At 43.6% G+C, this 27,136-nt stretch overlaps 1 protein-coding gene across 1 annotated transcript in view; it reads right to left on the bottom strand.

The window, feature by feature from the left end:
• Positions 1 to 5,891: 5,891 nt before the first annotated feature.
• LOC148038551 (binding protein) overlaps positions 5,892 to 27,136 on the bottom strand; it is a 67,920-nt gene continuing 46,675 nt past the window's right edge. Inside the window, exons 4-14 of the mRNA XM_087673445.1 lie at positions 25,561 to 25,829; positions 25,271 to 25,479; positions 24,503 to 24,605; positions 10,279 to 10,442; positions 8,629 to 8,767; positions 8,371 to 8,529; positions 8,102 to 8,235; positions 7,635 to 7,976; positions 7,303 to 7,448; positions 6,973 to 7,070; positions 5,892 to 6,859 (exon numbers count right to left, since the gene is read on the bottom strand). Coding sequence (XP_087529571.1) covers positions 6,368 to 6,859; positions 6,973 to 7,070; positions 7,303 to 7,448; positions 7,635 to 7,976; positions 8,102 to 8,235; positions 8,371 to 8,529; positions 8,629 to 8,767; positions 10,279 to 10,442; positions 24,503 to 24,605; positions 25,271 to 25,479; positions 25,561 to 25,829 — 2,255 coding nt within the window. The 3' untranslated portion in view covers positions 5,892 to 6,367. The remainder of the gene's footprint in view (positions 6,860 to 6,972; positions 7,071 to 7,302; positions 7,449 to 7,634; positions 7,977 to 8,101; positions 8,236 to 8,370; positions 8,530 to 8,628; positions 8,768 to 10,278; positions 10,443 to 24,502; positions 24,606 to 25,270; positions 25,480 to 25,560; positions 25,830 to 27,136) is intronic.

Genomic DNA, 27,136 nt, shown 5'->3' on the forward strand with positions numbered 1-27,136 from the left:
GGGGATGCCATGGGTACCACCAAGACCTTGTGGGCTGCGCCCAGTCTCCAAGGGGGGAGGGCGGTTAGCCTCACGGGGAGGGACATACTCCTTGGGTCGATCCGAGGGGGGGCAATGGCGGGAATGAGGGCGCCCATGCGCTCTATGAGTAAGTCCATCTTGGCCATCACCTCGGAATGACGCTGATCTTGGCGGGTTTCCATCTCCCTATGGCGTTGCTCCATCTCTCGATGTCGTTCAGCATGACGGGTCTCATGTTGGCATAGAGTTTGGTTGAGCAGAGACAAGCGATCTATCTCGGGGCCACCTTCTTCAAACAAGTCTTCATGATCCTCCTAGGTTGAGCTAGGATCGTTCATTGAGGCATAGGAGTCCCTTATTTCACGCTGAAATTCCTCCTGGGCCTTTGCTTTACCCTTGTGGCCTGCCATCCCAAGTGCAATCTACCAGACCCCCTTGTTACAGAAATGATGATAACTTGAGCTAGGGAACTCCCATTGCCAAAATTTCTGATTCAAATGAAAGCCCTCGATCCCCTCTACGAGGATATGTAAAAATATCTCCGACAGTAAATGATTAGGGCTTTGATGTAATCACTTTTTGTGGACAGACTATGTAGGACTGCTGCCTGTCCCACAGTACCTCTAGGCACAAAACTGAGTGTATCTCCCAAACTGTAGGGCGAAATGGGGAGGTTTTTAGCTCAGATCGAAGGGGAAGATGCCTTCTTCGAATCAAGCTATAGATCTCATTCTCAATCACACGATAAGGCTTTTCTGTAATCAGTTTTTGCGGGCTAACTATGTAGGATTGCTGCCTGCTGTCCCACAATACCTCTGAGCACAAAACTGAGTGTATCTCCCAAACTGTAGGGCGGAATGGGGAGGTTTTTAGCTCAGATCGAAGGGGGGAGATGCCCTCTTCGAATCAAGCTATAGATCTTGCGCTCAGTTACACAAGAAGGCTTTGTTGTAATCAATTCTTGCGGGCTGACTGCGTGGGACTGGCTATCTGCAATATCCTGCAAAGGCTCCCTCAAGGAGCATACTTTATCCCAATGGTGAGGGTCTTATCCCAGACATCCAGGGCCTCAATGGTGGCTCTCAATGCCCCATAAATCCATACATTCTTTGCATCCATAGCTGATTGCTGAGACCAGTTCCACACTGCATACCCTGCCCTTCTTGCATTGCATCCACCATACATTACCAAGCGGTTCATGACATTACCAATGCATGTATGGGTTTGTAGGCTCAAGTGGTCAGGGTTCGGGCTATTCCATCAAATGTACCTGCACCTGCAATAATTCTTTGGGCTCCGGATCACCGGGAGGTGGGCAAAGTTCCCCTCGGGCCGGGTTGTGCACCCTTTCAGGGTCTTTGATGGCAAGGGGGGGTCACCCCTCTTTTGTCTTGCCACCTCGCCTGGCATCGGGCTTTTCCTCACCCGGAATATACATGGTAGACATTTATTAATTAAACAACTAGCATGAGATGCATTTTTGAAATCAAAATTTTGGGCTTTTCATGAAGTGCATGGAATTGGAATGGGAAATAGGGATAGGGAGCTTACCGGCAGTGACTCACTGCCTACTCACCCTTATACAATGGATTTTTTTATCACTTCTTGGCTCAGCCAATTCACAAGAAGCCAAACGGGTTATGGGTAAGCAAAATATAATCACAATGAAGCTTCAGCACGAGTAAAATCCATTTCAGCACTATAAGATCAAAGAGAAATGACTGGGATAATTAATCAACATGCATTCAAGGTCTGGGTCTCCTATTATCTACTTGGACTCATACATTCTCTCAAACAAATGGATGGGATTCAACAAGAGGCTTAAACGGAGAGAATGAGAGCCAAGAATCAGTTACCTTGAGTCTTTTGGAGAAGAAGGCAGCCTGATGCCACCTCAGTCCTCCATGAGAGCTCCATTTGATCCCGAATGCTCCATGGCTCCAAAATGGGTTTGCTTCGTCAAGAAAGGGTGAAATCAAGCTTGGGGCAGGATGGTTCAGGACCTCCCCATGAAGAGTTCTTGCTGAAATTGAGGTCCTACTCCATAGCCATGACTGCCCATAAATGCACGCCTTCAAATATTGCTTGTAATCTTCTTCCCGTTCTTCTTGATGGCTGAAATCTTGAGCAATGTTGAAGAGGGACTCCCGGGGACCAAGGAGAGACCAAAATCTTCAGGATTTCTGAGCTTGATGCCAAGGTTCCATGGCTGCCATGGACTGCACCAAACCAGGGTTTCTTGAGTGCAAAAGGGGAGTCCAATGGCTGAGGAAGGTGTCCCTGATGCTGCCCAAAAGAGTTGCCAAGGGCCAGGGATGAACCCAGGAAGGAGGGGAGAGCTGGGAGGGCTGCCCTGCAAGCCAGGAAGTAGCTCGTTTTTTGTGTCGCAAATTTCGAGCTGCTCCTAGGGGGCCACAAGCAGGGAAGACCAAGGGTGTTGCTGCTCAATGTGCTCCTCCCACTGAGGGGGAGACCTTAGGACAAGCCAATCTTGCTGAGGAAGAGGAGGGGGAGCAGAATTTTTGAATTTCTTAAGCTGGAGCTTCCATGCAGCTTGGGGAAAAGAGGAGAGAGAAGGTCTTCTTGAAAAGTAACTGAGTTTTTGGCCTTCTCTAACTGTGCTACCCTCCTTTTTGCCCAAAACCCTAAAAAACTTGCATGAAAATTAGTGACGACCTATCAAATTTGTCTGCCCGCCTCCAGATTTGTCCATGGTTCTTGGGAAAGCTCCAAGAAAGGCTACCACAGTCTTCAAGAGGGCTGACAGCCTGCCTGAGTACTCCTATGTACCTGTGAAAGAGATGTAACTGGAGCTTTCTAACTGTGGGAAACTGTGAGAGCCCTAAATCTATGGGGAAAGAGAAGGATCAAGGACAAAGCTCTGATACACCCCACCTTTAATCGAATGATGGAGTGTTTCCCACCATAAATTATTAAAGGTGGGGTGTATCGAAAGAGACTATGAAAGCTATGAAACTATTGAGAATGAATATTATGTGATGATTTCCATTCAAAGTGGTGTATTCTCTTGTGTTTTTTTGGTTTCTTAATAAATTCTATGAATAATATGAAGAGCATAATCAATTTTATTCAGGTTAAAGCTGTGGGAGAATTGTTATATGATGATGCATGAAGATTTGAGAAGATGGATGTTCTTTTCCTTGTTGTGGTCACATAAAATATGAGAAACGTGCTTGTTGATTATACAAGATAGATTTTCTTGTAATAGATTCCTCGTTTCATTAGTGTTCCTCTTGGGACTCCAAAGTGGGAGGTTATTGGGATAAAGGCAATGGCAAAGGCGGGGGGGATCTCCCCTTGTATATGTATACATTGTATATTCATATGTAAGTGAAGATAGCAAAGAATAAGGGTGCTATTTATTTTCTACCCACATAATTCTCTTGTGTTCTCTCTCAACCCTTTTGCATTCCATAGCTCCTATCTCTCATTCCACCATTTCTTTCCTCTCAAGCAAGGCTCAAATGCACCCAACCAAAAGCAAACCCTATACATATTATGTATAGAATTAATTAAAAATCTCATTCTTATGTCCGAAAACTTTGAGCTTCTTCTTCTCTATCTTCTCTTCAACTAACCTACATCCTTCGTAGCTTGATAATGATGGAGAGAGTGCAACAGAGAGCAAGAGTGAGTGAGAGACTAGTCTCTCTTCTCACCTTGTTTCCTTTTATGGGTAAAGCATTAAGTAAGAGAGAGTGTTAAATAGAGAGTAAGGAAGCGTGAGTGAGGGGCCGGTTGGAGAAGCTCTTTCTTTTTTTCCTTGTTCTTTTTCTTCTTCTTTTGGTTTGGAGAGCAAGCAACTTCTACATTGAAGAGGGAGCATAGCAGTCACTTGGGCAATGCATCACTTGGATTGTGAGGCTACCCTCTCCTCCATCCGGACAATAATAGAGATGAAAGTATGGTGAGTATAACAACTCGTGAGTTTATTTTTCACGTTGACCCCAAATTAGTGCTTAAATGTATATGTGTCATTTTTTTATTTGCAACAAGCAATAGCCCTCATATTAAACGTGTGATGATTTGTGCCACCAAGAAAGTGGAACCTAGGGTTTGAACTCATACACCCACAATACTCAATCCATGCTCAATACTTCCTTCACATATTGAAGCTATTTTTCATCTTATATTGATCATTGTCAATTGTCAATATACTTTATAGAGAAAATATGCAAAGTGCTTCTTGTTGTTATACTCATCTTGATTGAGAAGTTATGTTTATATACTTTTTAAGTATACAAAAGTTGGATCCAATTGGGACATATATTCAAAGGGCTTTTTATTAGTGAGCAAGATTCTTTTCTCTATGAATAATTTTGTGGTAACCAAACTTATGTCATTATCAAGGTGGCATATACTACTCCTTAAACTATTTTTGCAAATTCACACTTAGTGACCGTGTGTACACATGTGGTGGCACTTTCATATTACTCTTTTATCGTATTGTAGACTTAGTTCTTTTGTGTAAAAAAAATAAAGAGATTTCAACCTTTTTTTTCTACGTTCTCAAGTCTCCATTGCTTTTGTGTGTATTTGTGCTCTTGGATGCTTCATCTTTTCTTTGTTGTCTATTTTCATGATATCAAAGCCCTCCCACGACTGCGCAGAGCTTGATTAAAGACTGAGGTGAGAGCATTAAAGCATAAAAGAAAGCAAACAAGCAACGAATAAAAAGCTATTCTACCTTGCTTGATTTGCCATAAGTTATAGCCATAAGAGACTCCTGAGACTGACTGAGTTGCAATCTTCAATTGCAATGAAACTTGGTGAGCAAGAAAAATTATCCATATATTGCAACATTAGTCTTAGAACATTTAAACTCTACACAAAGGCACTCAACTTAGCATAAAACATGTGTATTGACTCACTCATTGTTATTTCTTGGTTGGTGCTCCATTCTTGGCTCCAACTTGTTTATGCACCATACTCGCGAGTATGGAGCACCAACCAAGTATGGAGAAAATACTTGCAAGTTGGTGCTCCATTCTTGGCTTCACATTTTCTCCTACCAAATGACGAACACACCCACTCAAGTATTTTTTAGAAAATCGTTGTGAAAGGCCATTGTTTGTAGCAACCATTGTTAAGGATATCCATTGTTTTTAACTCAAGTAGCTTTGTTTGGGAAACTATCGTTAAGGCATTTTTAAAGAGATTATTGTGGATGGCATTGTGGAAGGAAACCTCACCAAGGGCATCCTTCCACCTAACCAATATCTTAATAAGGAGAGCACATGCTGATAATTAAGAGTTCAAATCTTTTTTAGTTTTTTAAAAACACTTTTAAGGTTATAGAGGCTACCGCAATAACACCATACACAAGTGATTTGGAAAAAAGAAACATGAATGCAAAAAGCACATTGAAATAAAGAAAGCCTTTTGTCTTGGCCTTGCATGAGATCAAAATAGACAAGGGAGAAGTGGATGTTGGTTGGTTCAAAGGGTATATTGTTTTGTCAAAGATTAAGAAAGGAGCAAGGTGGCACTCTACTTGTAACCAAAGACTCCTTATGTCTAATTCTTGCCTTCTAAGATATGAGGACTCCATTTGGCTATTCAAGGGTTGAGAGCGAGAAAGTGAATGCAGTTCCGATCTATGCTCTGAATCTCCCAAAAGAAAGGATTTAAGAGTAAGAGTGGATTGATGCTTAAATTAGGATGGAGAATCCTAGTCTTCTTGGGGATTAGAAACGCTTCTCCAGCACAGGATCTTTTTCTTTATCTATTGGCCATCATAAATAGAAGGGCACATCTCTCGTCTCCCGTGCTTCCAACATAGAACCCACCACCCTCAAACCTAGAGCAACTGCCACAGTAGATCAAGGCATTGGCTTGAAAGTAACAAAGCAACCCTAAAACATGAACCGAAGAACAAGTTTGAGGCTTGTTTGATTTGAAAGAATAAGTAATACGACCTGATCAACTGTAAGTCCCTTTTTAATGCAATTGTTTTATAAATAGAACTCCAGCGGTTAGCAGGGAATTGTTCGTGTAGTACAAGTGAGAAGGGGTTAGCTCTTCTAACCCATTTGCATGAGGATGAACGGTTTGCATGACATAAGAGAAAGTAGCAAAACACTAATGTTCTGAGCTGATTTTTTGGAGCTGGAGCTGGACAGGTCTTCTCTGGAAGGCTATCCCTGCTGAGTTTTGAAATTTTGAAGCTTAGTTATTCTCTTGTTGAATGCATATTACAGGATTGGAAGGACTCTACAATCAGTAAAATTTGAAGCAAGCAGACTGATAGCCAGCCTGCTAGCAGTCTGGAATTTCAAGCCTGGCATACCAGCATTTAGCAAGGAATAAACAGCCAGTATCATTCTCAAGCCATTTGCAGCCGCTTGTTTGACTTGAATTTCTTGAACAGATTGATGGACTTCTGAACCCTGTTTAGCTCCAACCTTAGGGCTTCATTCTCTTTTATATCCCGGAGAACCTTAAAATGCCTAGAAAAGACTTGACAAGCGGTATCCTCTGTGACGCTTTGATCAGGGTGATCTTCACCAAGTATATACCTTGCATTTGACTGGAAATGGGAGGCCTGCTGGCTTATGTATGACCTTCTCTTTGCTGTCTTTTTGGGAGGTTGCACAGAGGGTTGAAAACCACCTTCACTTGTTGAATAGAGAACAAGTGCATCCCTTGGTTTCGTCATAGCTATGAGGACCTCACTCGATGAGGAGGCAAAGGTAGACACTTGAGTTGCAAGCTTGGCAACAGCAGGATGATAGTGTTTTGCTAAGAGAGAAATCTCCCACAAAACAGTTGAGAGCGCGCCACTTAGATCTGGGTCAGTTCCATCACTTTGAAACACCTGTAAAATACACCTAACATGTTTATGACACGTGTATGACAAGAATCAATACATACAGAATCATAGAGAGAACAACAAATAAAGTTCTTTACCAATTAGAAAACGGCACTTACAGCTATGTTACCACCTACAGCACCTCCTCCACTATCAGTTTCTAAAAGGCTGCAACATTTCTTGTATCGCTGCAACAAGTGCCGTACTGTTACGAGTACTGCATACATGTACTCCAGAAGTATTAGAAGCTGCATGCTAATCAAGTTAATATTATAAATTGAAAAAAAGAAGTGCAATTTTTCTTCAAGACCCCAGCAAAAAATAATATTGTCTTGATGCATTATGCACATATCTATCCAGGAATAGAATCAGTTCCTGAAACATCATGCCACAGAGAGTAGACCAGCTTGCACACCCTTTCTATTGACAACCAATTTGCCAAAACAAACCTGCCATTGCTTCAGCTGACCCAAAATGTAATGATACAGATGCTAATCTCTTCACAAAAGCAGCAACCCTTTGCATATCATGTTGGCGATTTTCCCAGAGCATGACTTGTAATGCTTCTGCTAATATCACCCCATCTTGCTTATCTCTATGATCACAGCCCACAAAAACAACCCAGTATGTAAGCAATTAGTGACAAGGGAGAAAGGGGGTGGGGGGCGGGGGAGTGGCGGCTGGGTTTTGGGTTTTTGGGTGGAGGGGAGGGGGAGGGGCAGGGTTTGGTTGTGGTGTGGTGTGTGGGTTTTTATGAAATACTAGCAATTTAGTTACTAACCTGACCAGACTGTGGCAGAGTAAAAGGTTGTAGATTGAACTGTAGAACTCTCGAAGGTCAATGTTCAATGCATCGAGGTTGTTTCGCACAATTCTGAATGCAACAACACAACAGTGAAGTCTGTCTGAAAAGCTGAGAGGGATTCCATCTTGAACATCCCCTGCTAGTTGTGTAGAAGGTTCAGCAGCCAATCTCTTCAGAATTGCTAGCAGATCTGCCATGAATTCGACACTGACAAGATGAGAGAACTTTGCTAAGCCATCAAGGCATGGCCTTAGAAGTGGTCGAGGCCCACACTCACTAAGTTTCAATTTAAATCCTTCCACCCTTACATCTTGGAGCCTAAAAAAATGTAACACCATATTGTCACAGTATTAGAAGAGACTTAAGAGAGACTTTTACAAATGAGCAAAAGAGGCAATGTTGTCATAATAATGAGTTTCAAGTTTCTTCAGTAATAAAAATACCTGAGGCTTGACTGCAAGCTTGACTTCAGAATCCGGAAGTAGGTTTCAAATACAGCTGACAATGTTTGAGTTTGTAGCCTCCGGTGCTCTGAAGCATCTGGCAAGGTGGATGACTCTTTGAAATCTGCAGTAACCTTCATGAGGCGACAAAACTTCAGACAGCATACGATTCATTGTCTTCCTCAACATTAGCTAGCTCTTAGCATCATTTCTTACACATAAGGTTCTCAAAGCATAGAAAAATTAGCCTTTTCGACAAAGTCACTAACCTCATCCCTCAACTGTGCAGCCAGCTCATGCTTTTTCAGTGTTTTCTCCTTTTCCTTATGATTGAACTTTTTCTTTTGAGCCTTCTTTGAATACTTTTCATTCTCATGTTCTGAACCAGGTCTGTTCAGGTCTTCATTAAAAGACAATGACATAAAGACCTACCAAAGTGATAGAGCATCTCATAAATGTAAGGCAAATTCAGCTTTTAGGTAAAAAGTATTGTGCAGACAAAAAACAAAAGCCAGGAAAACATATACCTGAATGGCATCAGGCCACATTATGCAATTGTTGGCTTTCACTGATTCAGCAATTAACTCAGCAGCTTCTGTAGTAGCAACACCTCCATGTTTCCCTTCATTTTGAAACAGAAACCGTATTGCATCAGAGCTCCATTTTCTGCAAGATGGCCCATTGAACCTATGAAATGTCTAAGTCGATAACATTTTGAATATGAGAACTACAAAGTAGACCTTGTGGTATGCAAAGAAGCACAAGTAAACATTCCCAGCTTATGTTACTTGTATGTAAGGATGAAGGATTACTACAGTGGTCCATCTTAAAATTTATGTGGAGTTCCATTCACTCAAAATTAGGATGATTGTGCTGAAGAACGTTATCACATCACAGAATGTACTACTAAGTATGTCAGGAGCCTCCTTTGTCCATTCCACAACATGACCTCAACATAACCTAAATCAGTAATTGCTTTGTTAGATATGTAAAACAATCCATGCAAGGTGTCTAAGAGATTCACAGGGTTTACGGCTGGAAATTGAAAAGTGAGGTCTTTTATTGTTCAAGATAAGTAGGAATGCAGAAGACCTTCATAAAGAGGAAGTGAACTGGAAGAACGAAGAAATCTAGCTGACTAGCAGTTTTCATAGTCCCTTTATTTTCTAGATCATTGATCTACTGCTACCAATACTAGGTGGACGCTCAAAATCCTTCATCTATCATCAGCCAGCAGAATCTATCTTAACCAAACTTGAATTACTCTGATCGGGGACCAAGGTTAGATCCACTGGCCAGAAAGACAATTTGCCAGGACGTAAACCTGCATCAATTGTCTGATACTCCTTGTTTCCAATGACTAAAAGGTCTAGGAGCTGCCAAAGCTTCTGAATATCATGGTATGTACTCTAGGAATAATTATGATTTATATGTGCATCAGTGTGACTGCCACAGTCCAATTGTTCAAGAACTCTTTCATATGCAGGTAAGAGTCTGCATGATGTCTCTACAGATAATAACACCGAAATGCATCCTTAATCACTTGCATATTGCATCCCCAATGTTATGATGCATGCAGGCAAGGATCTTTTATGCCACCTACATGTGTAAACATCTGAAACCATATGTCCACACATCAACAACATAGACCCTGTAATGATGGTGTAGCTGTGGTCAACCTAAACCTAACCAGGTTCCATAGCATATATGATGTTAGCCAATACCTATGCGATGAGAGCATATATCAAGGAAACAGCAAAGAATTTTCATAAAGTGTGATGCAAGTGCAAAGATTTTGATCCTACACATACATCACCCCTAAATCACTACTTTTGAAAATCAGGTGAAAGGAAACATGTACAGGTTCCACTCTAGCTAAATTAATGTAAAAAAGAGCCCCCTCATCATTCTCTACACATCTTTCCAAGAACCTCATAGCAAGTAAAAAGTAAAGAACCCTTTGTGAGGCAAATTTGCTATATGTTGTCAAGAGAACCTATGTGCATTTTACTTGCTGTGTATATACAGTGGTCCAAAAATACTAAATACAACATGCCCAAAAACATGAGCAACACAGAGGCAACAATGAGACCAATTAATATCAATCAAGTAATAACAAAAAATTAGAGAAAAGCATATCATCTAGATAATAGAAACAAGCATCAGAATTGACAAACCTGCACTGCATGTCTGGAGAGTCCAGTTGAGGGATCACAAGTGACAACAAATTGTCTCGATAATTGAAATGTGGAAGAGCCTCCAAGAGTGCACAAACACACCGAATAGCTGGCCTCGAGAGAGAGAGAGATTTTACTGAACAAGCAAGGAACTGGATATATCTCTGCACACAAGAAAGCATTACAATCAACAAGAAATAACTAAAGCAAAGATGTGACAATCAAGAAATCGGCACATACAAGCAGTCATTCTTTACAAGGAAAAGGGACAATACTTTGGCGTTAGAGCAGAAATGCAATAAACTGCCTATGGTCAATGTCTTGCAGCTTGAAGGAATCATGGAGTGACTGTCACATAAATTGATGTGACAATTATGGGGAGACATTCACAGGAGCTGTGACTGCCCGTGTATTAAAGAATACATGCATACAGGGTTCAGAGGGGTACAATTGTACACACATGTGAGGTACAAGTGTGAACATGGGCTAAAGCCACTTAATTAATGGGCACATGCCATTTGATGCTTGTGGAGATGAGCAAAAGCCAAGTAAGTTATGATGTGGCAAGTGTTATAAGATTCGAGATATGCGCTCGACCTTCTTATATACTTAAAAGATATATGGTGAATATTATGCTGGCGCAAAGAGAGAACAGATGAGAGAAAAGAAAGATGTAGAGAGAAAGAGAGAGATAGAGAGATTGACAACACACTAGGGACTGGAAGATGGGCCAGTCCCCCCTGTTAGCCTGCTCTTTATCAGTCTCAGTCTGTCATCTCCTGGTTGTGAGCTCCTGTCAGAGTCTGACAGGAGACAGAGGAGCTCTGTCAGTTCATTTTGGTGGCTGCCCTAGTTAGCCAGCAGCCCTGGGTGTGTTACAGCCCAAACTGGGCTGTTTTTTGTCCAGACTGCCCATTTTCTGGGCAGTCGGCCAGATCTGGCTGGTCGGCCAAATCTGGCCAGGTCGGCCAGTTTGGCTGGTCGGCCAGTTTGCTGGCCTGGGGGCTATTTATATCAGCCCCCCCAATCAGTCCAGCATTATGCTCCGCAGGTACAGCACTGCTCCCGTCGCCTCCGTCTCCGACATTGGTGCTGCCACTGCTTCCAGTCTGTCCTGGTTCCCTCACTGACGCTCCGGGCTGCGTGCAGGGACTGTTCTGTCCATTTCAGTGTATTCAGCATTCATCTCAGTCAGTGCAGACTTTCTTCCTTCATTCTCTGCTTTCTCTCTCCTCTCCTCTGTGTTCGTGTTCTTCTTCCGTTGCGCACTCTCACATGGTATCATCGCCTGATTGAGAGCACGGAGGACATACCCTCAGGAGTGAGATACCCTGCTGCTGCTGCCAACAGATCAACCATAGCCAGGCGACTGCTACAGAAGGCTGTTCAGCCTGCGTTTTGCTGCCCACGCTGACTGCAGACGCTGCCACGTCATCCAGCGACGCAGCAACCCTGCGTTTTCCACCAAGCTGCCTCTCCTGCTGCTGGGTGACCTCCCTACATGCTGCGTTTTGCTGTTTTGTAGGTCGCTTCCACTTCAGGCGGCCCTTTTCCTGCTGGAGACCTCTGTCCGGGCTGTTTCCTGGTGCTGGTGGTCTCTTCTCTGGTGCTCGACATCAGTTATCTTTTGCGTTTTGCAGATCCAGGTGTTTGTAGGCACTCTCTGCCTGCATCTTGGTGGTTGGTGACCACATTGCTGGTCCTATTTCGACAGCGGCACAACTTTCTTTGGTATTTTGCAGATTGAAAGATGTCTTACCAGTTTTCAGGTTTTGAAGACTCAGAGGATGAGCTTCTCTCTCATCATTCCTCTGAGCGGAGGCGGGATTATCGTGAAGTTCGACATCGGGAAGAACCTCCTCGCACTCGTCCTTCTTCAGTCCATGCATCTCAGAGGGTTCCATCTACTGCGAAGGTTTCTTCAGTGAAGACTGCTTCCGATGTGCGGCTGCCTTCCTTGATTCCCTCTATACAAGTGCCGATTCTCCCTTCCTTTCCGAAGGAAGATAAGTTGGATGGTTCCAACTACTCCCTATGGTCATGCAAGGTGGCTTGCATCCTTGATACCTTTGACCTTTGGGAGCTTGTTTCTTCGCCCATCGACCGACCCCCTGTGGATTCGTCCGATGGCACCTCTATGGACCGTGCAGCCTTATGGGATAGGCTCAACTCTCGAGCCCGTTCCTTTCTTTTTATGAGTCTCCATGATTCTGTTCTTGTACATGTTCACAGGTTACAGACCGCGGCGGAAGTGTGGACAAAGCTTGCGTCTTTGTATCAGCACAAGACATTTGCTCACAAGATTTCCCTGGAGAAGAAGTTAGGGATGCTCAGTCTTGATGGTTCTTCTTCCATGAAGGAGCACATCACGAAGATGGAGGATATGCGAGGCGAGCTAGCCTCTCTTGGTCGTCTGATATCGTCTGAGGATATGGCGATGATTCTGTTGACTCAGCTGCCATCACCCCGTTATGATGTCTTCTACACCAGCCTCATCACCTCGAGGACCCGTGAGACACTCCTATGGGAGGAGCTTTCCCTGCTTGTCGTGGAGCATGACGAGCGACTCAAAGAGGTGGGAGCCAGTGGCTCCACCAAGGCATTTACGACCGGCACAGGTGGCGGCAAGAAGAAGAAACAAAGAAGGAGAAGGCCAAGGACAAGAAGGAGGAGGACAAGAAGGATGCGAAGGAGAAGCAGCCCAAGTGTCCCCATTGTGGGAAGGGCACTCATCCCGAGAAGAAGTGTTGGCAGAAGTATCCCCATTTGAAGCCTAAGGAGAAGGACTCGAAGGCGGCCCCAGCCACAACAGAATCTGCGTTTGTGCATGTCTTTGTTGAGGGAGACACTGCCCTAGCTTCTACCACACAGGAGAAGCCTTGGCTTGTCGACAATGGAGCATCTTCACATATGACCTTCCGACAGGATTGGCTTCAGGATCTTCATTCCAGAGGGGGTACAGTCACCATTGGTGACAATTCTACAGTTCCTGTTCGAGGCATGGGGACTTTACCTATGTTTTCTGACAGGCGGTCTTCCTCCGCCAAAGTTCTCTATGTCCCTGATTTGGGTTTTAACCTATTATCTGTACATGGCCTTACTCAGTTAGGTACCCGAGTCATTTTTACTCAGGATGCAGTCACAGTGGAGGATGCTTCTACAGGTGATGCTCTTTGGACAGGTACACAAGAGGGTGGGCTTTATACGCTCACAGCCTTGGCTGCGCGGACTTCCCATGAGCTTGGGCTGCTTTGGCATGCTCGGTATGGTCATTTGAACCTCGATTCTCTTCGTCGGGCTTCTCGGAGGAAGATGGTGGAGGGACTTCCTGATTTCCCTCCTCTTCACACTTTGTGCCCTAGCTGCTTGAGGGGCAAGCAGCACCGGCAGCCTCACCCGCAAGTTGCTTCTAGGCGGGCTATTTCTACGCTTGAGTTGGTTCATACTGACCTTTACGGACCTATGGGCACGGCCTCCCTTGGGAAGGCCAAGTATTTGATGCTGATTGTGGACGACTTTAGTCGTTATGTGTGGCCTTATTTCTTAGAGTACAAGAGCGAGGCGTACTCCCGTTTCTGTGAGTGGCAGGTGTTTGTGGAGACCCAAACAACTTCCAAGATTCGTGGTGTTCGAGCTAATCACGGTGGCGAGTTCACTTCTCACCTTTTCTCTCAGTTTTACAGGGATCATGGTATTCGGGTGGAGTATTCCCATCCGAACACACCATCAGAGAATGGTGTGGTGGAGCGTGCGAATCGGACCACGATTGAGATGGCCCGATCTATGCTGGAGCATAGGAGTCTTCCTCATTTCCTTTGGGGTGAGGCGGTGGCTACAGCGGTGCATATTCGCAACCGCTCTCCGACTTCGGCGTTACTGGACATGACTCCGTATGAGGCTTTCTTTGGGCAGAAGCCTTCCGTGTCCCATTTTCGCATCTTTGGGTGCGATGCTTTTGTCCATGTGGACAAGAAGAAGAGGAAAACGAAATTCGACTCTAAGTCGCGAAAGCTTATCTTCGTTGGTTATAGTACGGCCACGAAGGGATATCGGCTCTATGATCCGACGACGCGGACGATTGAGGTGAGCAGGGATGTGATCTTTAATGAGGCTTCGGCCTCTGAGGATCCGATTGATGGTTCTATTACAGATGTTTCTTCATCATCGACGGACCCCCCCCCCCCCCCACCTTCTCTCCCTTCCCTTCCTTCCAGGATGCCCCTTAGCACCCCCCCTATTCCTCCTCCTTCGGCTTCCCTTTCCCCTTTGGTGGATGTGCCTTCATCTACTACGAGCTCTTCTACCGCCACTTCAGGATCTTCACGGGATATACAGCCTTCTTCAGATACGGAGGATCTACCTTCACTCAGTGAGGGGGAGTCCCTCTCCGATTTGGGTGCTTTACAGGTTCTGGAGACCCCCCAGTCTCCCTCACAGCCGCAGGAGTCTCTCAGGATTCCTTTATGGTATCGCCGGCTCATGCAGGATTCAGGTGTTACTCACTTTCTTGCTTCTTCTTCAGGTCCACGTCGATCAGCCCGTTTACAGGCCCAACGGGACAGTTCACTATGTGTGAACTATGCTCTTATGTCACAGATTCTTCAGGATTCCGAGCCTTCCACTGTGGAGGAGGCTCTTGCACAGGATATTTGGAGACAGGCTATGCAGGCCGAGCTCGATTCCATCGAGCGAAACCATACGTGGAAGCTTGTTCCGCGTCCCGCGAAACGGAAGGTGATTGGTGTGAAATGGGTCTTTAAGACCAAGTATCTTGCAGATGGCTCCTTGGACAAGCATAAGGCTAGGCTTGTTGCCAAGGGTTTTGCACAGCGTGCAAGGTTGGACTACTTTGAGACTTTTGCTCCTACAGCTAGGATGTCTACCATCCGAGTTCTTTTGGCTCTTGCTGCTCACCACCGTTGGCCTGTCTACCAAATGGACGTCAAGTCTGCTTTTCTGAATGGCGTTCTTGAGGAGGAGATTTATGTTTCACAGCCTCCTGGTTTTCTTGTGCAGGGGAAGGAGGATTATGTCTACAGGCTGCGGAAGGCTCTTTATGGCCTAAAGCAGGCTCCTCGTGCTTGGTACCAGCGGATTGACCGCTTCTTTCTACAGAGTGGCTTTGCGCGCTCCACTTATGATCCCAACCTCTACTTACGGGTTGTGGATTCTCTTTCGGTGTTCCTTATCTTGTATGTGGATGATCTTATCATTACAAGGAGCGGCACTCAGCAGGTGGAGCATACACGGTCCATTCTTCAGCAGGAGTTTGACATGACGGATCTAGGGATCCTTCACTTCTTTCTAGGTCTGGAGATCTATCAGATGGCACAGGGCATTTTTATCTCGCAGCACAAGTATATCTCCGAGCTTCTTTCGGAGTTTGATATGGCTGAGTGTCGGCCTATCTCATGCCCCATGGACCCCGAGTCCAAGCTTTTGACAGCTGGAGTTCCTCTTCCCGATCCCACCCGTTACAGGTGCCTTGTCGGCTCTCTTATCTGGTTGCTTCATACTCGGCCGGATATCTCTTTTGTGGTGGCTTTATTGTCTTCTTTTATGCAGACTCCTACCCACGATCACTCGCAGGCGGCCTTGCGGGTTCTTCGCTATTTGCAGGGGACTCGATCCTTCGGGATCATGTATGGAGATGGGATTACCCTTTCTAGATGGAGTGATTCTGATTGGGCAGGTGATGTGGATTCGAGACGATCCACTACAGGTTATGCTTTCACCCTTGGATCTGGTGCTGTCTCTTGGAGCAGCAAGAAGCAGCCTACTGTGGCACTTTCTTCTACAGAGGCTGAGTATCGGGCCCTATGTTCGACCGCTATGGAGGCAGTTTGGCTCCGTCGCTTACTCGCGGAGATTGGCTTTTCCCAGACTGGACCTACGGAGCTGCGCGTGGATAACCAGAGTGCTCTTGCTCTGGCCAAGAACCCGGTGTTTCATGCTCGCACGAAGCACATTGAGGTTCAATATCACTATGTTCGAGAGCGGATCGTGGATTCGGAGCTGGTGGTGGTCTATTGTCCTACAGCGGCCAATGCAGCTGATCTCTTTACGAAGCCGTTGCCTCAGGCTTCTTTGCTTCATCACATGCGGTTCTTGGGTCTTCAGACTCTCCCAGGAGTTGAGAGGGGGTGTTAGCCTGCTCTTTATCAGTCTCAGTCTGTCATCTCCTGGTTGTGAGCTCCTGTCAGAGTCTGACAGGAGACAGAGGAGCTCTGTCAGTTCATTTTGGTGGCTGCCCTAGTTAGCCAGCAGCCCTGGGTGTGTTACAGCCCAAACTGGGCTGTTTTTTGTCCAGACTGCCCATTTTCTGGGCAGTCGGCCAGATCTGGCCAAAGTCGGCCAGATCTGGCTGGTTGGCCAAATCTGGCCAGGTCGGCCAGTTTGGCTGGTCGGCCAGTTTGCTGGCCTGGGGGCTATTTATATCAGTCCCCCCCAGTCAGTCCAGCATTATGCTCTGCAGGTACAGCACTGCTCCCGTCGCCTCCATCTCCGGCATTGGTGCTGCCACTGCTTCCAGTCTGTCCTGGTTCCCTCACTGACGCTCCGGGCTGCGTGCAGGGACTGTTCTGTCCATTTCAGTGTATTCAGCATTCATCTTAGTCAGTGCAGACTTTCTTCCTTCATTCTCTGCTTTCTCGCTCCTCTCCTCTGTGTTCGTGTTCTTCTTCCGTTGCGCACTCTCACACCCCCCCCCCCCCCCCCCCTTGTGGAGTTATATTATTGTCAAGGAGCAAGCTCCTCTATTACACATAAACCAGTTCTCAACTTGTAGATCTTGGGAACAAGATCACAATTCCTTGCACGGTATTCGAGGAGTGAGCATGAGTGCGTCGGCTGGAGAGAGAGAGAGAGAGAGAGCAGAGTCAAGTACGATTCGATAAGAGTGTACCAACAATGTGTTGGTACACAAAGAGTAAAATGTATTTATACTTAGGGCACGGAAGGGTGCATTCACATGTACAATGTGCGTGTACTATACACGGGGGGTTAAACCGGGCCTTTATCCCAACAACCTCCCACTTAAAGGTCTGATGTGAACCTCTAACTAACCAACTCCCACTAGTCGTATGCAATGCCTGTGTTGAGCTTTGCTGAGACTTTTAGTGAAAACATCTATAGGGTCGTCTTGTGTTTTGATCTTGGTTAATGTGAGTTGACCATCTTTCAAAATCTGTCTGATAAAGTGATATCGCACATCTATATAAAGTGCATTCTTAGCCAGATACACAGCACTCTAGCTATCACATCCCAAAACTGCAATATCCATAGACATGCCAAGATCTTCTGCAAGTCTGGTCAACCATATAGCTTCCTTAGAACCTTCGGTAGCTTATATGTATTCAGCTTCAGTGGTACTCAGTACAACGATGTTCTACAACCTAGAACACCAAGAAACAGCCCCACCAGCAACTGTGAAGATATACCCGCTGGTGGACCTACGAGTGTCCAAGTCACCTGCCATGTTTGCATCACAATAACCCTGCAAACTAAGTGCACCCTTCCCATAGCAAATACACTTTCTTTGTGTACCCTTTAGCTATAGAAGAATTCACTTGACAACCTCCCAATGTGTTTTGCCAGGATTTGACATAAACCCGCTAACAACTCCCACTGCATGAGCAATGTCTGGACGAGTAGCAACCATAGCATACATAAGATAGCCACAAGCTGATGCATAAGGGATTCCTTTCATAGCATTTGCTTCCACGTCATCTTTTGGGCTATTGGCTTTGCTAAGCTTAAGATGAGGTAAGGGTGCCCCAAAAGGCTTAGCTTCAGCCATGTTAAATCTGTCCAGTACCTTTTCAATGTACTTTTCTTGACATAAAAACAGTGATTTCTGCATTCTATCTCTATGAATCCTCATGCCCAAAATATGTTCTACATTCCCCAAATCTTTCATGGAGAAGGTTGATTTCAGCTAGCTTTTGAGAGAATCCAAGATAGTCTTTCTTTTCCCAACTAGCAACATATCATCCACATACAAAACAAGTATGATGGGGGTGCCATCTGTATCCTTTTTCATGTACAAGAAATGATCTGGATGGCTGCGTGTAAACTCGTGAGATAGCATAAAGGTGTCAAACTTTTTGTACCACTGTTGTGGTGCTTGCTTCAGCCCATACAGGCTGCGTTTTAGTTTACACACCATCTGCTCTTTTCCAGGAACTACAAAGCCCTCGGGCTGTTTCATGTAGATTTCCTCATCAATGTCACCATGCAAGAAAGCTGTTTTTACATCCATTTGATACAGCTCTAAGTCCAAGACAGCAGCGAGAGCAAAAAGCACATGTAGGGTGGTCATCTTCACAACAGGTGAGAAGACCTCTTGAAAGTTAATCCCTTCCTTTTGCGCATATCCTTTGGCAACCAGTCTTGCCTTGTACTTGAGTTTCCCATCAACTGTCTTTACTTTGTACACCCATTTGTTTGGAAGTGGCTTCCTTCCTTTGGGCAATGACACAAGATCCCAAGTATCATTTACATATAGAGATTTAATCTCTTCCTACATAGCTAGCTCCCACTTACTGCTGAATTCACATGACTTGGCCTCTTTGTATGTAAGAGGCTCACCCTCATCTATAAGCATCACATAATGCAAGGAGAGGTCAAACCTATGTGGTTGCCTTCTTACGCGTGTAGACCTACGGACCCAATGATCAACATTTTCAAGAATTGGATCTGCATCTGGAGGCATATTATTTTCAACATTTATTGGCTGCTATAAGCCATTTTCAGTATCCTGTTCATGTTGTATAGCACCTTCATTTCCATTACCATCACTGGGATTTTCATAATCAGCAAGTCTATCTTGCTGTCCATGATCTCCTTATGCTCCTATTTGCTGTACATCATCATCTGGCTCAAAAATAACCGGCTAATCATCAGTTTCAGCCTGTGGTACAGCACCATGAGGCTCATTTTCTGAAATAATAGGTGGCTACAAACTCTGAAACTTCACCAATTTCAAATCTTCATTAGAGGCTAAAGTGCCTTTCAACAATTTTGCCTCATCAAACACAACATTATGGCTGCAAATAATTTTCTTGGACTGAGGTAACTACACTTTGTAGCCAAATTCACCCTCATCACCATAGCCCATGAAAATGCCTTTGGTGGATTTTGGGTCAAGTTTGTTCCTCAACTCATCCCTAACATGAACAAAAGCATCACAGCCAAATATGTGTAAATGGTCATATGAGGCCAATTTGCCAGACCAAACCCCCTCAGGCATGCCATTATTTAAGGACCTATTTGGAGAGTGGTTGCAAATGTGAACCGCGGTTTAGAGTGCCTCTCCCCAAAATTTATGAGCGACATTAGTAGTGGACAGCATGCACAGCACTCTTTCACACAAAGTCTTGTTATATCTTTCAGCCACCCCATTTGAAGAAGGGTTGTAAAGGGCTGTAAGCTCCATCTTAATACCATGCAAGTCACAAAAGGACTTGAATTCAGTCGATGTGAACTCACCTCCATTATCAGTTCTCAAGCATTTCAGCTTTCTACCTATCTGAGTGGTCACAAATGCATGAAAAGTTTTAAAAACAGCAAACACTTCACTTTTCTTTTTCAGCAAGTATATCCAAATCTTCTTGACTTCACTTTTCTTTTTCAGCAAGTATACCCAAATCTTCTTGGAACAGTCATCAATAAAGAAGATAAAATATGCAGCACCACCCAACGATTTCACGGGCATACTACATATATCAGAATGCACTAAGTCCAAGACATTGGACTTACGAGAGACACCAAGGAAAAAGGAATTTTTTATTTGCTTTTCAAACTGACACTCATTACAAAAGTCAAGTTTAGAGTCTTTTCCATCAGCCCTCTTCAGAGAGGTAAAAGCATCAAGTCCTTTTTGGCTCATATGGCCTAATCTCTTATGCAATAACTCCAAGTGGCTGCAAATTTCAGCAACTGCAAGAAACTTGCCATTCAAGGCTTTACAGTGGAACCAATACAAAGTGCCCTTCTTGGTTCCTTTTGCAATCAGCATGAAACCCTTTTTCACTTTCCGCAAACCACCACCAAATAGTGTGGTGTAGCCATGCAAGTCAAGCTGACCAACAGATAGTAAGCTCTTTTTAATGCCAGACACATATCTAACATCTTTCAACACAAGCTCTCGACCATTGTCTAAAGACAAGTGTACAGTGCCAATCCCATCAATGTTGCAAGCATGGTTATTTCCAAGATACACCTTTCCATAACTGCCTGCATTAACATAGCAAAACATTCCAAGCAAGGAGTTACATGGAAAGAGGCACCAAAGTCTACAATCCAAGTCTGAGTGACACAATCATCAACTGACAAGAGTGCATCAATCACATCAGCCTTGGTAATCTACATATCTTGCATGTGACATACAAGGGCATCATAATCAACTGCACATAATACATCAACCTCTGTATCTGAAAGCTCCTCTATGACCACACTAGAGGCCATATTGGCCTTTTCTTTGCCTTTGGTTGCCTCAAATGCATCTGTCTTATCTTCCTTCTTCTTTTTATCTCCTGCATTCTTCTTTCTCTCTTGTTCCTTCTTGTAATACCTACAATCAGGTTTCTTCTGGCCCTTCCGACCACAGTGATAGCAAGTAATGTCACTCTTTTCCTTTCCTTTGCTCTTGCTCCTGTTTCTCTATCCTACATTTGTATTTTTTTTTTCAGCCCTGCCTCTTACATTATAAGCTAAGTTGCTACCTTCTCTACTAGACATACATCTAATTTCTTCATTCAAGATAGAACCCCTCATCCCATCATATGAGAGATTGGGGTTATTGCTAAGTGAAACCACCAAGATCTCCCAAGAGTCAGGCAATGTCATGATCAAAAAGATCGCCCTCAACTTATCATCAAAGTCCAAATTTGCATCTTGGAGCTGATTTAGAATCCCTATAAATGCACTCAAGTGCTCAGCTGCAAGCTTTGACTCATCCAATCACAAATTCACCAACTGGCGTATTAAATGCACTTAATTAACAGGTGTGGTGATCTCATAGATAGTTTTCAGCTTCTTCCATATTGCATAACCTGTATCTAAACCCTTAATGTCTGTCAAAATGTCATCAGTGACACCTAACTTTAAGTAAGCCACAACCTCTTTATTTACCATATTATCACGAACACAAGAGTAAATGCACTACACTACACAAGCACAAGCTGAACCAACAAAATACACTGCTGTTCTTTCTCAACTAGAAATAAATCTCTAATGTTTGTACATGAACCAAAAATGCAGAAATTTACCAAATTCTACACAAATCCCCAAAATTTCAAGTCCAAGATTATATAAATATCAGTCAATCTGACCCAACTGAGCAAGACTTTGCCATACATGAAAAGCCCCAAATTTCTGGGATCCAATGTCAAGAAATTTTGCTCAAAGCTCAAATGAGCAAAATTTTAACTAATTTGGCAAAATCCCCAAATTAATTAAGGTCACCATACGCAATGTCTGCAATTCCTAACTTCAAAATCACTGACGAGCATAAGCAATGTCAAATCTGGGAGAAGCCCCAATTTTTCCGAGTTAGAATTGCACAGATCTAGAAACTGTGCTCCCACACGTTAATGCCGTCAAAGAAAAGGGGGTAAAAGGGATTTTTTTAAGAACAACCTATTTTTTAGAAAAAAATATGACAAGGAGGGTCTGTTGACCCGCTGGCTTGGATTGCGACTATGCAATTGGTGTCTCCTCACCATGCATTGGACCCATCTTCATCCCGTAGTCGCCTACAGGTCGTCGTCTAGTCGCTCCCTGCATGCGTGGTCTTCTGCCTCAGCTCGACACGCCACCTGTTGCTTGAACTGTTCGCCTAGTTAGCTGTCGATAGCACCTATTCTTGCCTTCCGCCTGGTCAATTGTTGTCGATGGCGCCTACTCTCAACTGCCGGTTGGTCAGCACGACCTGTGCTGCACAGGCCACGGCAGTCTATTCGCAAGCTGCCTACAGTGTCAATAGCTCTTGGTTTTGAGAAATGTATAGAATCTACAACTCTAATATCAGTTGCTGGGGAGCTCAACTGAGAGAGATGAAAGTTTGAGGAGTGAGCATAAGAGTGTGTCACCTGGAGAGAGAGAGAGAGAGAGCAAAGTCAAGTACGATTCGATAAGAGTGTACCAACAATGTGTTGGTACACAGAGTAAAATGTATTTATACTTAGGGCACGTCAAGGTGCATTCACATATACAATGTGCATATACTATACACAGGGGCATTAAACCGGGCCTTTATCCCAACATATGCAACCAGCTAACACTTGCATAACTTGGAAGTTGGCACATTTTGATCCTTCTTAAGTCTCTCCTTCTCTCCTACACAATATATGTAGGGATCTCCTCTTGGAGTTTGATTTCAACAGAGCTTCAAAAGCACTTGCACAACTCGAGGGTTGGCGAGCTTGAACTCACACAGATCCTTGCACGGTATACAACCAAAGAGCACTTGCACAACTCGAAAATTGGCTCCTTTGATCTTCTTGATTTCTCTTATTCTCTCCTACACAATATGTGTAGGGCTCTCTTCTTGGTGTTTGATTTCAGGAGAGCTTCCGCACCATTTTGTGGGACTCGAACCGCCTTCTCTCCTCCTCTTGCATGCATGCAAAGTGATGCTTCCTTCACCTCCTCCACACCCAAGGAGAACCTCCCTTTTATAAGCTCCAAGAGCTTCTCTTCTTGGAGAGAGGCTTGAGTGCCAAGATTCAAAAGATTGATCTTCATGCAAGATGTGGTTGTTCTAGGACCTACTTTGCAACACCAATTTTGGAATCTCTCTCTCTGCATTCGCCATGTCTATTTTAAGAAAAGCGGTTTTTTAAACTCTATTCTTAACTTATGGTCCATGCAACCACCTTGAGCCATAGATAAGGAGAGTTCATTAGATTGCCTTGAGCCTCAACCTTAAGATTGACTTCCACACAAAAGCTTGTGTCATCTTAGACCTTAGAAAGAGAAAATCACTTCTCTCCTCACTTCCAAAGGATCACCTCTCTAGTCTTTCTTAGTGAGAGAATTACCTCTGTCGCTTTTCTTAGTGAAAGAATTACTTCTCTCCTTAATTCATTAAGAGAGAAAAGACCTTAAACTTTGACTTGTAAGGGAGAGAATGACCCCAAATGAATACAATGCTCATTACACACAAGTAAACATTTCTAGGCATCCCCGGATGCACACATAAATACATATACACAATGCTAATGCACTTCCTCTTCTTAGAATTCAGTCCATCTTCATTTATGTGTAACTCCTTGGTTCTTGTGTACACTCTTACACTTAGCAGACACTTCCTTCCCCCTTCATAACTTGTACTGCCTGTACCAGATATCCCCGTCACAATGCTCTGATCACCCCATTAAGTGATGCACTAGGAATACTGGTCTCTAAATGGTCTCATGGCCATGCTAGATCATCATCAACACTTAAAGAAAAGCAAGTCATTAATTTATTGACTTAAATTCACTAAATAGAGAATGTGTAATAAGCAATCAATTTAGTAACAGCAAGTATGTATGTAAACTTACTACAACATTATTAAATTTATCATAAAAGTAGTCATGTCAAGGCTGGGGTTGCTGATTCAACAGCTAAACTCTAATTCCGAATCGTATCAAAAATCTGCAATAACACTTCTATCATTGGAATCAGACCAAAACATTTCCCACCGCCAAGGGAAAAGCATCAAAGCATACCCAGGACTGCATCTACAGCAGCCACAGCTGCACTTGTGGCAATTTTAGTAGTATAATAGCAGCCAGGACTTAATTCTCAGCGTCCACAACTGAGCCAGGGTGCCACAACTGCATTAAATGCAATCCAAGACTGACAGGTCACAAGACAGAAAACAACTTGCTGCAACAGCATAAATGCCTACCACCAACATGCCACATTAACATTAACCTACCACAACTGAGGAACTCATGGGGCTGCATCGCCCTCCCTCCCACTGTCTATGCACATACGTGTGTCATTGTCTACGAGTTTGTCTTGGTATTTGTCTCTGTTCTTGCATTGTCTATGCATCAATCTATATATCACATCTTAGTTGGAAGCCTTTTATGTACAAATGAAATTTCAACAAACACATACAGTTCAAATCCTTTCCAACTTAGATCCCATAGATGCTACAAGAAAAATGTATTCTGTTACTATGAAAACAACAAACAACCAAACAGAAGTGATTATAATGCGCGCATTAGACCTGATAAGAACGAAGAAGCCGCGTCTCAAATTCCCGCAGCTTCCGAACTTCCTTTGACACTTGCATCTCTAACTCCTTCTGTGTAGGCAAGCGAATTCGATACCTAAAAATTGAAGTGAATGTCTCAACACAATATGCAAGTAATGGTTATATCTGATACACGAGGGATATCAGATAGAGAACCAAGAAAAAGCAGCAAAGCAATTATCTTGATTCTTTAGAAATTGTGAAAGTTTTCTAACCCATCAACAACTTCAGGAAACTGTAAATACTATCTTATCCACATCAACAACTTAAAGAAGGTCCAAAGTTTAATCATCATGTAAAAAAACAAGCTGAGAAATGACATAGAACCTGCTTGTGTGGACAGTATAGGAACATAACTGGTAACTATCAACAAGGATGAAGGTAAAACGTAAAGTCAAGATTACTACAGCTGACTGCCTTACTTTTCAGAATAAAGTTAAGATTTAATTGAGCCCTTCAATGTCAATTGTAGAATACAACCACATTAAACATACCCAGGGAAGATATCTTTGAAAATGGCAAGCAAAAAAAAGAATTGCCATTTTTGCTATATTCATAAACCTTTTAGTGCAAAATCCCTGCAGCTAAGACAATGAACACAACTGGTAACTATCAACAAGGATGAAGCTAAAAGGGAAAGTCGAGTTCACTACAGCCAGCTGCCTTACTTTTCAGAATACAGCTAATGTTCAAGTGAGCTCCTTCAATGTCAAAGGTAGAATACGACCACATTAAACATACCCTGGGACAATATCTTTGAAAATGGCAAGCAAAGAAAGCATTGCCATTTTTGCTATATTTGTAACCTTTTCAGTGCAAAATCCTTGCAGCTCAGACAATGACTCTATGTTGTTCTCTGGATCAGCAAGCACTGCTGTTCCAAGCTCGGCCATACGAGCTCTTGCCTCATCTATCCTTTCCTCCTCAGAAAGATCTTTCCTCAAGTCCTCCTGAAAAACAGTTAGGGAAAAAAATGAGTCAAGTCACTGTTCTAAAAAGCAAACATTGGTTGCCAATCCATATTAATGTACCAGTGCCGAGGAGTGCAACTCTGATAAAGCATGTTCTCCAATCTCTTCCTTGTGTGTAGACTCATTTTTTGCCTTTTTTGCCTTCCTACTCTCCTTTCTCTGATCAGCTTTTGAGAGCTTCCTTCCAGCATCAGATTTTGCTGCCACATTATCTGTTTGGAACAGCCTACTGGCCACAACAAGGTCCTGCTCTTGGGAAGTACCTTTGGGCTTGCCTTTCCTTACAAGTGCTTGCCTCTCTTCAAGAGTCAAAGCCGAAACCTTGTTTCCTATTGAGAAGTAATTCATATATTAGTTTGCAAATTACCTAAAATCAACTTGAGAAAATAGAAGCACATGTTTACATGAGCTAAAACCACCACAATAGCCAGTCAAGAGCAACAATAGTTATTCATCCTCAACTCCATGTTTCTTGCTTCAAACAGAACTTACTTGAGTCAATGTTTACCAACAACTCCATTTGCTAGATATGCTAACATATTTGCCATGTTGGATAACTAAAGCAGCAGGTGCACAAACTTCAAGGACAAGTAGTTAAGGCAATACCACTCATAGGTGCACTGATATCATGACAACTGACCTGAGAAGTTCATCTGTAGCATGCAAGTAAACATATATGCCCTCAGACAATGAGATATGCCTTCAAATAGCTTTGTGAATAGGTCATGTAATTAAGAGACACCAAACTGAGTACACAGCTTCAAAATGCATACATAAATAATGCAGACAAGAGCCTGAGATATGCTTTACTAACAATGAGCACCACAACTTGGTTGCTTCAAGCCAGAACCTTTCTAACTCTTATCAAATTGAGAATCAAGAGAGATCCTTGTTGTCCCAACAATACATTTGGTAGGGTTTTATAAAAGCATCGTGCTAATATACACTGCCCTCAGACAGAAACAGGATGAACCCTGATCAGTTATCTTGAAAGTCCATGTACTGAGACTGGACCAGTCATCTCAATTCATCAAGCTTTGAAATTACAGCCCATCATTGATCAAGAGTCTCTGGCATCTGCACATTTTCACGTCATCAATACATGAGGTTTTGTAAACTATTTTTCCTTATGCTCATCATGTACTGCTGCATAAAACCACTTTGAAAGAGGGCACTTTATTCCCTTTGCTATCCTAAATAAACAGTGGTGGATAATCATACACCATTCATAAATACAAAGGCTAGCTAGTGATGTAGAACCGCATTCGAACCGTTGGGATCATTGCATTCCCAAGGCTCGTTATATTCCCGTTTTCTTTGCCAGCTATCCTTTTATCCATAGACATCTACTTCTTCCATTTAGACATGTTTCATAGAAGTATGAGCAGCACCTACACACCATAAAACATACAAGCTAGTCATACTAGAACCCCATTACTACCCATCCAGCACTTTGGACCCAAGTCTTGTTGTTACATCCTCAGACATCTGGATGGGCGCTAGTAGCATGAAGTGACTTTGTACGAATGCACCAAGGACACTTCGGGGTTAGGGCAGCCAAGTCCTATTTATAGGACTCAAGGCCCCATTGTGCACATTCATTGTGTAAAAACCACTCTGACTCTTGGCTCGTTGG

Source organism: Lygodium microphyllum, chromosome 3 (assembly GCF_053477565.2).
Source record: "Lygodium microphyllum isolate KBCC chromosome 3, Lygodium_microphyllum_v1.1.10, whole genome shotgun sequence".
NCBI classification, from domain to species: Eukaryota; Viridiplantae; Streptophyta; class Polypodiopsida; order Schizaeales; family Lygodiaceae; genus Lygodium; species Lygodium microphyllum.